Source organism: Benincasa hispida, chromosome 11 (assembly GCF_009727055.1).
Source record: "Benincasa hispida cultivar B227 chromosome 11, ASM972705v1, whole genome shotgun sequence".
NCBI lineage: Eukaryota > Viridiplantae > Streptophyta > Magnoliopsida > Cucurbitales > Cucurbitaceae > Benincasa > Benincasa hispida.
Window position 1 is genome coordinate 45017615 of NC_052359.1, and position 11685 is coordinate 45029299.

At 35.5% G+C, this 11685-nt stretch overlaps 2 protein-coding genes across 3 annotated transcripts; one reads left to right on the forward strand and one right to left on the reverse strand.

Annotated features, from left to right (window-relative positions):
- Positions 1 to 244: 244 nt before the first annotated feature.
- On the forward strand, positions 245 to 1971 carry LOC120091092 (annexin D8-like). Its single transcript, XM_039048927.1, has 4 exons — positions 245 to 846; positions 949 to 1167; positions 1495 to 1584; positions 1685 to 1971. Exons 1-4 carry the CDS (start codon positions 406 to 408, stop codon positions 1889 to 1891), a joined length of 957 nt encoding a protein of 318 aa, XP_038904855.1. The 5' UTR covers positions 245 to 405; the 3' UTR covers positions 1892 to 1971.
- Positions 1972 to 3229: 1258 nt separating this feature from the next.
- LOC120091091 (double-stranded RNA-binding protein 1-like) lies at positions 3230 to 11388 on the reverse strand. 2 transcript variants are annotated; one of them, XM_039048926.1, is made up of 7 exons: positions 10848 to 11388; positions 8376 to 8486; positions 8094 to 8177; positions 5275 to 5510; positions 4916 to 5132; positions 4538 to 4687; positions 3230 to 4252 (listed from the first exon to the last, which is right to left on the reverse strand). In XM_039048926.1, the coding sequence occupies exons 1-7, from the start codon at positions 11218 to 11220 to the stop codon at positions 3963 to 3965; spliced, it is 1461 nt and encodes a 486-aa protein (XP_038904854.1). In that variant the 5' UTR covers positions 11221 to 11388; the 3' UTR covers positions 3230 to 3962. The 2 variants fall into 2 exon arrangements, with proteins under 2 accessions (XP_038904854.1, XP_038904852.1); XM_039048924.1 differs by having other exon boundaries at positions 8094 to 8216.
- Positions 11389 to 11685: the final 297 nt, after the last annotated feature.

Sequence of the window (11685 nt, forward strand, 5' to 3'; positions counted from 1 at the left end):
TTTTTTGAAATTGAAAAGAAGGGTTGTTAGGTAAAAGGGTTGGGATTTGGACATTAGAAAAAAGATATCACAAAAGGGTTGAATTCATACTCATTGTCTACAAGGAAACCCAACAAACAAATTTGCACAAAACAAAGCTCAGTCACATGCCACAAAGTTTGAATGCAGCCAAGTAAGTGCCTCATCACTTTTCTTGTTCAAAAGAGAGAAGAAAAGGCAAAGAAACTTCCTCCTTTTGTGCTTTGAAAGACAACACACACACACACATACACTTACACATAATCCAATGGTACACATAAGCAAACCAATTTTACTTTCATTTCTTTCCTTTATCCCTTTGGTGCTTCTCCTCCCTTTATATATGTCAGTCAATGGCTGTCATGTGCAAGATAACCAAAGTTTGCTATGGCTACCAAAATTCACAACATGTCCATCTACGACATCGGTATCGAAAATGATTGTAGAGAACTTCATGATTCATGGGATCAGAGAAGCAATAGGCTGGTTCGAGTTCTCGCCGGTCGAAACCCGATGGAAAGACACCAAATGAAAGGGATCTACAAGGCAATCTATGGTGAGGATTTGGTGGAAAGATTAGAGACAATTGTTGTCAAGCCAGTAAATCGAGCTTTGTCGTTATGGATGCGTGATTCTCACGAACGTGACGCCGTTGTCGCCCGAGAAGCACTTGAACTAGGGGACACTAATTTCAAGGCTCTTATTGAAATATTTGTGGGGAGAAAATCAAGCCAAATGTTTCTTATTAGACAATCTTATCAGGCAAGATATAAAAAGCAATTAGATCAAGATATCATCAACATAGACCCTCCCCATTCATACCAAAAGGTAAAGTAGCAAAACAACACGAAAAAGAACACAAGAGTTCAAACTTTTTTTTCTTATTTACATGCTGATTTTGATGGCACAAAAACTGAAATTTTGCATTAGATTCTTGTAGCATTGGCTGCCTCACACAAAGCCCATAATACTGATATTAGCCAACATATTGCAAAGTGTGATGCTAGAAGGCTGTATGAAACAGTAAAAGACAATTCAGGAGCCATAGAAGAAGCTTTTGTACTTGAAATGCTCGCTAAAAGAAGCATTCCACAGCTAAAGCTCACTTTTTCTTGCTACCAACACATCTTTGGTCATAACTTTACCAAGGTATTATCTTTTTTTTTTTTCTTTTTGTTAATCAACTTTGTTTCCAACCCTCTCAAAGTACATATCCTAGTTGCAAATATAGCAATCATGCTTAAAGTATAAGTAGATATAGCACAAAGCAAAAGAATTTGCAGATATAGCAAAATTTAGATTCAATTCTCAGAATCTTATCGCTTATAGGAGTCTATTAGTAATAGAATCTATCAATATCACTGAAAGACTCTTAGAGCTGCATCTAAATTTTGCTATATTTACAGCTCTTTTGTTATACACTTAATTATTAGCTCTAAAAGTGTTATCTATTATAACTACCCTATATTTTTACAGGATCTTAAATTTCGAAATTGTGGAGAATTTGAGAATGCTTTACAGACGGTCATGCAGTGTATATGTAATCCTCCAAAGTATTATGCCAAGGTTACATATGTACACAATAACTTGAGTTCATATTATTTTCAAAAGAATTTTTTTTATGAGGTGAAAAAGCTTTGCGTATGAATATGGTTTAATGAATCAGGTGCTTTACAAAAGCATAAAAGGTGGAGAAAGTGATGGAGCATTGGAGAGAGTTTTGTTGAGCAGAGCTGAGGTTGATTTGAATGAAATTCAAAGGGCTTTAAAAGGGAAATATGGCATTCAATTAACAGAAGCAATATGTGAGAGAACTTTTTCTGATGATTATAGAGATTTTCTTGTTGCTTTGACCACAAAAAAAGCCCACTGATTATACTCAACAGCCACTTTTCTTCGATGGTTTTATTTTCTTCTCAAGTCTTGAAATATTCAATGTATATTATATACCTAGAGCTTCATCCTTCCACTTAAATATTTATTATACATGTATATGTGTTAAATCATATATATTATTCCTAAACTTTGGGGATAAGATCATGTTTAACTTTGAAAGCTACTACTTCTGGTCCTGAAGTTTCCACACATGAAAAAAAGAATTGAGTGACAGAAGAGAGCAAGTGTTCGACTGGAATTATCTCATCTTACTCTAACGTATACGTAAGTTCAACTTTTTGATAGATTCTCTTAGGTTTCTATTTCTTCCACTAAAGGGAAGCGTACAAGAAAGCCCCTACTCCTAACAAGTTAGAGTTCTACCCATTGTTTAGGACCTCCACAAATGAAACAACCCCAACCCTTTGTTAGGTTTACATCTAGTTAGCACCGGATCAAATAAGACTTCGTTTCTTTTTTTTTATCCTTCAACAAAGAGCAGGCAGATCATCCACTCTTCCCAGAAACAAAGTAGGTTAACATTGAAAAGTTGTGTCAAGTGCCTAGATTTGTAGACAAAAAAATGAATTAGAACACAGAAACTTTTTCTTAAATTGGGAGAATTTGCATCCACTCGAAATTTTCGTGGGCATGTATTGACGATTTGGAAAATATAGTTGGAGGACATGTAAGGTTAGATTCCATTTGTATATTTGGTGGAATTTGGCTAAAATTTGTTCCATATAGTACCTTCTGAGTTTTTCTTTTTTTTTGGGGGGAGGATTGAGGAAAGAAATACATACCCTGTAACAACCAGTGCTGAGTAAAAAGAATTTTCTAACTAGTGGAAGCTGCTATGTGAATGGAAAAGAATGCTTCGGAAGACGAACTGTCCTATCCACAGAAATCGCACATCATTTAACATCTTCACATGCATTAACATGGCAACTAATTTATGAAAATTAATTATGTATTACGATGACATAATAAATGACCATTTTCATCCTTTATTTTAGAAAAGATATTTGGGGCTCACTTGAACTAACATGGAACTGGAAATTGTAAAAGTGTCTCCTCTTCCTCTTTTGCAGATTAGTTAGTAAGTGCAATTCTAGCATAAATTACATAAAATATTATGAAAATAGCAAGCAAATTATAATTCTAAACATAATAAATAAAAGCATATTAACATCAAAGTGATTTATCAATCAATAATTATCTAGTTGAAGTAAAAAAAACAAATTAAAACTTTTCAAGTCTATAAATATAACTTACTAGTAAATGACAACGCCTCCTTCCCACAGGTCAGAGATTTAAATCCCCATACCCCAAAAAATTAAAAGACTATTCAAGCTTACTTTTATTCAACAAAGATAGTTATCCCTCACAATATTTCCTTGTGGTTTAGGACTCTATTGGTGGTGATAAAACTATTGGGGTGGGGAATTGTTAAAGTACTTATATGTAATAGGATTAGTTTTTGCCTGTGACTTGATCTTCACTGTAATAAAGGTCTATTATAATTATGCTGGATATCGCTTTGTTTTTGCTTTAAATATGTAAGGAGTAGGAGGGTGTAATCTCTTGAGTTTTGCACAAGATGAAGTATTCTCAATGTTGTGTCTTTTATCTCTTGAGTTTTGCACAAGATGAAGTATTCTCAATGTTGTGTCTTATTAAGTATAAGATTGAGAATACTTCATCTTGTGCAAAACTCAAGAGATAACACCCTCCTACTCCTAATAGATTTAAAGCAAAAACAAAGTGGCATCCAATAAAATATGATAATTGCAATAGACCTTTACTACAGTGAAGATCAAATCACAAGCAAAAACTAACCTCATTACATCTAAGTACTTCAACAGTTCCACATCCCAACATTTTTATCACTACCAATAATTCTAAACCACAAAAGCAATCAAAGATCAACAGTGCTGTTCCAAGTATTGTCATCTATTTTGAGTTAAATACTTAATACATACATATTATCTACCTACGCATTAGTAGTTGACATACTTCAGTCCTGAGCAAGGTCAGTCAATTCAAAAGTGAGTCATTCATGACATAGTTCATTGACTAGTTCCAGTTTCGACCGAGAATGTAACCCATTCATCATCACTTATTGGTAATACGGTAGTGCCCTTCGGAAATGTCATATTCGGTTGACGAGGACAAACAATTACCCTTTTGGAAGATGAGCTTTTTCCAGCTTCTAGCTTTGAGACTAATAAATTTGAAACGTAATCATTGCTCTCACCAAGATGAGCAACATTATGGGATGATATAGCAATATCACGAGAAGCTTCAATACCAAGGTCACAAGATGGAGCTCTCTTTCTTGTTGAAATGCTTTGAGATCCTAACCATGGAATAAAAGACTGTGACTAATGTAGCACAATAAATTATGATATAAGATGACAATAATCAGAAGCTTAAGGTTGAAATGTCTCTGACATGTTTCAAGGTTTGAATTAGTTTTCAATATCATATTTGGGTGAGGATTTATGCATGGAGTTATGCAATTTGAAAAGTTTTAATTGCATGCCACCAGTTCATGTAATGTGTCATACATGAGAAAAATGGAAATTTATGTAATAGCCAAATAACAGAGCACAGGATATAATAGTCTAAAGGATAAAACCACCTCCATCATTGGGTTGTTTCTCAATTGACATGCTTGGATGTGAAATTACAGGACTGGAGATCACTTGCAGATCCTGGTCAGTGCTGACATTTGATTGCAAGCTAGATGAAATGGCTTGAGAATCTCGTTCTCTAGGAGAAGCAATCTTGCCTGAAATATAGTAAATGCTATAAAGCTAATCAAAGCAACTCAAGGCAAGTTTAAGCCATTCATAATTAGTGAGCGATAGTTAAAACATTTATTTAGGATACACATTCCACTTTACTCCATTGACTCCCATGAAATTCTAGGGGGATGCATTCATGATTAAAAGCTTTGCTAGGAACTGAAACTGACAAAAAAGTAATCAACAGATATACTATTGCCAACAACGCTTACCCTCTTTTATGGTAAAATAAGCAACTTTCGCAGCACTCATCTCTGCTTGTTTCTTAGTTCTCGACGGTTTCCCTTCAGAAGTTTCTTCTCCTACTTTCACCGTTGAAACAAAAACTGGTACATGAACTTCACCAGACTGTGATGTTGAATAAATCGGTAAACCTAGACCTCTTTTTTGGGCCATCTCTTGTAAGAGATTTTTGTAAAGGCCAGAATCCTATCATTTACAAAAGAAATAAATCTCCAGAAATTTATAGAAGTAACACGTGAGAGGTGCCTATTTCATTTAAGCACAAAACCACATTTATGGCATGGCAATTAATTATTTGTTTCATTGAAGTTTAAATTAGAGTACTAGCCTCTTGAGCTCCATCTTGACATAACGACAATAAAGCAACTTTTGCAACAGCATTCTCAGCATCTTTCAATGTGCCATGAAATTCTGGACTTTCATAGGTCTTTCCATCTATTTCCACTTTACATCTGAAGCGACTAGCATGGGGTGGGCCATCACGCTCACATGTGTACATAGGTAAACTGAGGCCTCTCTTCTGGGCTAAATTTTGCAGCTTATTCTTGTACAAATGTTGCATACCTATGAGCATCAAAAGAAGTACCCAAGTTCTGATAGATATTCATAATTGGAGGGATAGTATGAACTCCAAATTCTGACTGAACAATATGAGATGCTTTGGAAAAAATAACATGAAAGAACTAAAAAGATGAGCCTTTTCCCAAAACACCAAACACGTGCACACACTACAAACAAGATTATAATAAGATAGAAATATTGAGATTATAAATTGAAGAAAAACTCAGGAGATGATTGTAGTACATTTATTTGTCATCAGTTGCTTCTATTTTTGTTGATAAGGCACTGTTTATTATTTGGATTCCTCTTGCAATCTTTTTCATTTTTATTAAAAAGTAGTATTTTTATTCCCCCAAGAGAAAAAAAATAGAGCCAGTAGAATCTTTGTTCTCACATCAATGAATTCTCACTACAAAGAAAGCATAAACCATGTTCTCTCCTATTTGCAGGCCTGCTAATCACTTTTGCAGTACTACTACCCTTTTGTGTTGAATTGAAAGTTTGGAGGCTTAGCTATTGTCGCATTTGCATCTTCCTAACAACGTTGGGATTAACTACTCTACTACAGTTGATACTCGGCTTTTTTTCCCATACTTTACTAACTTTAAGTTCCTCTTCCTCACTCATAAGTAATATCCATCAGTAGCATCTTCACCTCAACACGTGTGTAGCTTAGGTTCGTTCATGAAGTTGCTTTCTACTACCTACTATTATACATAGATTAGATGAGTAGCTAACATTTTGATGCAACCAAACACTCAAACACGTCCTTGGTAAGCCAATAACCTCATATGCAGCTTTTTCTCTTGAAAGGGTCAAATTCAAAAGTTTGATAATAAAGTGTGGTTTGAATCTTGTCCAATCATAAATTGGTCTATTTCCAAGTTCCATTCTTCCGACCAAGTGAGTACTACATTCTCTAAGTTAACTACAGCCTAGTCTTTTTCTATTTCTTTTTCTTCTTTTCCAACAACCCCCCAAAATAAGAAAGGAGGTGATGTTGAGAAGAAACCTATTACATGAAAATTCTCCAATCCAAATTAATAAAAAGAAAAAAAAAAATTAGATTAGTCTAATTTCTCTACCTGAATCAAGCTATTTACCAAAAAGCCTCTAAAAATCACACCATCAAAACCTTTTCAGCAAAAAATGTAGGGACTCCAGCTTTCCACTTCTCACTTCAATTGACGTCTTTGAAATGTGCGTGGATCTTCATGCCTATAGAAGAAAAAGTTATAGCCATTCATTTAAGATTGATTATTAGAAGAAAAACTTGTTTTCTTTCTCTCTTCTTTCACACACAGCAATCTCCCTCCCATTTCCCAAAATCTGATTCTCACTCTTCTTTTCCCTTCCATTTCCCAGAATCTGATTCTCTTTTCTTTTCCCACCTATTTCCTTCTAGCCTATCTTCTCCCCACTCCTTCTTCCCCTTCTCTTTAGTCCGCCAGAGATACTAAACCAACCAAAATCGACCAACTAATCATATGGACGGTCAATCAGCGTTCACCAACCTCTTAAAAATCCTCTGAAACAGACCAACCAAAACTGATATGTCAGTGGTCGTCACTAGTTTTAGCCCAAAATTGACTCCAACCGATTGATGATCACACCTATGATGCACTAGTTATACAATCCCTCAAGACCTTTCTCTATAATCAATTCCATACAAAAGATTTGAGCCCGTTGAAATACTTCTTAGGAATTGAGATAATAAAAAACAAGAAGGAAATTCTATTATCACATAGAAAATGTGTATTTGACTTGTTGACTGAAACAAGAAAGTTGGGGGCCAAGTCATGTAGTACCCCAATGATGCCCAATGTAGTTGCAAAGGAAGGAGAATTGCTAAAAGTTCGTAAATGATTTAGGGAGTTGGTGAGAAAACTTAATTATCTTACAGTGACTCAATCAGACATAATCTATTCAACGGGTGCTTGTGAGCCAGTATATGTCTTGTCCAACAGTTGACCATCGGGCTACACTGGAACAGATTTTGTTTTATTATATAAAAATTATGATCATACTAATATTGAATGCATCTTAGATGCTAATTGGGCAAGATCCAAGGAAGATACAAAAACAACTTTAGGATATTGTGTATTTGTTGGTGGTGATTTGGTTTCCTAGAAGAGTAAGAAACAAAATGTGGTGTCATGTTCAAATGATGAATCAAAATATAGAACAATGGCACAGCCTATTTATGAATTGGCTTGGATAAATCAAATTGGGATTTGATATCACAACACCGACCATATCGTGGTGTGATAATTAAACAGCACTTTATATCGCATCTAATCCAATATTCCACGAGACAACTAAACACATTGAAGTTGATTGTCACAGCAAGGCTTGGAATCTACATTCATATTGCAATCTAATATTCATGCCAACCCAACACAATGTTACTGATCATATGACATTTAAAAAGTTTGACCACCTTGACTGGCTAGGATATGAGTTAAATCATACCACATGCATGCCATAACTAGTCAAAATAAACCAATATGTGCCACTATGTTACCATAATATTGAAGCAATATATCGTCGTTAATGTAGAGTAATATAGTAGTAACCCTTTCTAACCAGTCAATTTAAGGCATTCTTTGTCGAAGTCTTCAACCACGGGAGATTTGTCAGTGTTTTGAATTTTTGGTTCAACCAACTGTGCTGCAAATTTGACATCCATATTACTCATAATGGAAGAATCTACAGGAAGAATCAAACCACATTAACAAATGTGACTATTGGTATCCTCACACGGACATAATTAGAAAATAATTTGCTGGCTCAAACAATAATAATTATTTTTAAGAATGTGAATAGGTACTGGAAAGCTTTATAAAGATTAAATTCTGCTTTTAATACCTTTAGGAGATTTCTCAAGTTCAAAAGATTCATTTGCCACCTCAAGCGTTACTTCTGGTCTCAGTGGGGAAGTAACAGTGTTGTCCAGGTTAGTTATTGCACCAATACTGCCTACAAGGAAAAGGAAACTGACAACTTGAAGTATTCTAGCATATTAAGAAAATAAACTTAATGTCTAAATCCTACTTAACTTACCTTCTTGACTTTGTGTTGCCCAGGATAATAAATAATTGCAGACAAATATTTGAAGTAATTAGTACAACCATGTCAATGTCATTAAGATTAGAACAGAAAAAACTGAAAACTGTACGATGGATGCAGTTTATTTAATTTTAATTTTCTAAAAATGCAGGCATAATAACAATAACAGGTTAGTAATTGGTAGGCACGAATCCAGAAATGATTTTGAGAAAACAGTTGCTAATAGGGCCCATTTCAGGAAAACATTCCGTAGAAGTTTATCCCAACGCCTTGCAACGAACATGCTCCAATCCAAGATTCATTCCCTCTTTGATGCATATGGTGCATTCTCTTTCATCCCACTATTTCTAGTCATGATCAATCTTCAATAATCTAACCAATGTGTCCACTATCTCTCTATGGCCAAACCATTGGTATACTTGCTCACTACAATTTCATCTCTCCAATAATATACCTATGGCTACGGCGAGTCTTTAGATCTGAGAATTTTTTTTTTTATGAAAGCACGTCTTTAGATATAAGAATACAACATAATTTTGTGGATTTTAAGGGTTCTAACTTTGCACACAAGGTAAAGTAATAATATTGGCTTTAGTTGGGATATACTGAAGTACGATCCAACTTCGTGCTCATAGAATCAACAAACTTGACCAAGAGAGTACTCTTCTTCTACCTCACATCACTAATCACACACATTCCTCTTGCGTCATCGACACCTCCCTGTATATATCCATAGACAGTTCTTTCTCCATCGCCTGCAAATTTCTCCAATGGTCCCAAGTCCACACATGATAGGCATAGGCCCAAATAACGTAAGTTCATCATAGGACATCAGTAAGGGAAAAGAGAAATGATGCATGGAGAAGTGAGTAATGTATGAGTGGCCCATGAGTTGGTTATGACATGCACTAAGGAGTGTTATCATTACAAGTTATATTTACCTATAAGGAAATAGGCAGGTGCGGGTATATTTTTTTATTAGGAATATGTTGGTCATTTTGAGAGAGGAAAGCTCTAGAATTCTCCCTTTAACTTGTAGCTCGTTTTATGGAATAGAACTTAGAAGTCATTTCAGTCAACATACTTTTGGAGCTTCCCTAGCAAAAGTTCTCCATGCCTTCAACCAACTTGTATTTAAGTTTGCATCCCTTTGTTCTTCCCATGTTGGGGCTTTCAATCCATCCCAAATCAATTCTACGCCAACTTGCCTCACATTTTTCTAAATTTTGGTTATGTAAACATTAACTTTCCAGTTCACCGGAGTGGGGTATGAGGTTGAGGCCTTTTCTTCTTCCTATTTAGGTCTTCCTCTTGGTCATAATCCTACAAGCCTCACGTTGTGAGACCTTGTTATATGTAAGATTCAAAAGAGGATTGCATCAAGGAGGAAGAGTTCTTTTCTCTAAAGGTGGTAAGTTTACAATTCATTCAGTCCTGAACGACATCCCGAACTATTTTTGTGTCCCTCTTTAGAGTCCCTAGAGCAGGTAGGTAGGTTTTTGAGAAGTTGATAAGGGATTCTTATGGGAGGGGGCTGATGATGGGAAAGGTTCTCATTGTGTGAAATAGGGGGTCGTGGCTAGGCTGCTAAACTTTGGAGGGTTAGGCATAGATGATATTCCTGTTCCTAAAGTTACTATTTAATATTTACTACCCATACTAAAATTAATAGTCTTTTTTAGTGAAAAATCATTTCATTGAATAAATGAAATAAAGGGAGACTCCAAACACCTATAGGTGATTACAAAAAAGATTTCCAATTGAAAATTAAATAGGAAAGAGTAAAAAGCTTTAAAGGATGCCTTGTTTTGCACCAATACAGCTCAGTAGATAAGACCAAATCCATGAAACTACCAAAACAAGAAAATGAATCTCGAAAGAGATGTTTAATACGCTCGCCCCATAATGTCCAAAAGAAAAGGCACGTATAATGGCCAACCAAACAACCTTCTTTGTACCATACAACGGATCCAGACTAAAATTAATAGTCACTCCTCATTCTGAGAGGGAACCACCAAAATTACTTAACATGGAAAATATTCCTAGGTTGTTCCTAAAATTACCAATAACTAGACCAGCCTTCCCGAAGAACAGACACAATCTTACAATTCCTTCTAGCATTTCCCTCTCCCACGTATAATCTTCTTGCATAGAGATGAAACTAGTACCATGAACTTTTAGACATGGTTGAATAGAAACTAAGAACAAGTACACATCAACAAAGAACAGACACAAGTAAATGGAAAGTGGCAAAAAGAGTTGAAGTCATACCCAAATGCGAAGGCAAGGTCGGCTGAGGAAAAGAAGAAACATCTAGAGACGAGTGAGAAAATGGGGGAATGCAAGGAATTAGTTTCGGCGGAGGAGATGATTCTGGCAAAAGTGGTTGAGGGCAGGAGTGGTCCGGCTGCAGCGGCGGTTGCGGTGAAGAAGGAAGAGAAAAGAAGTCAAAAGCAATCTTAGCAGCCTCATTCTGTGCTTGCTTGGAAGACTTACAAGGAACCAGTGAGCTGAATTGCTTGCCGTCGACGGTGACTGTGGCTTCAAAACGTGGGTCGTGGTCTTGACCTTGTTTAACCACGGAATATTCGGGTAATTGGTAAGATTTGCGATGGCAGAGCTCTTGAAGCTGTGTTTTGAACATGATGAAGCAATGGGGTTCGATGAGATAGAGAAAAAGGAGAAGAACCCTAGAATTTGAGAAGAAGATGGTGACTGTGGACAGCAAGCGGGGACTTCACTTCTTTCTTCAACTCGCTTCACTTCTCCAAAATCCAACATCGGACACTCTAATAAATTCATTTCTTCTCTGTGTCGCAAAATATATTGCCATACATATCTCACACATAAATTCATATTTTGCTATTATTTATAATTTTTTTTAAATTTTAATCTTATTACAGTTTTTCTTATTCCAATTTTACCCTCATTTTCGTATTAACATAATTTATATTTGATATATCAGTCCATTCATATATCATGATTTTTATTGTGTGATGGTAGGAATTATTTGTTTGATGAAGGTGAATATGATTTGAAGTTGTTTTCATTTGATTAGTTCGATTTTGATGGCCTGATTTAGATTTTGGATTAAATTATGTGTCATTTT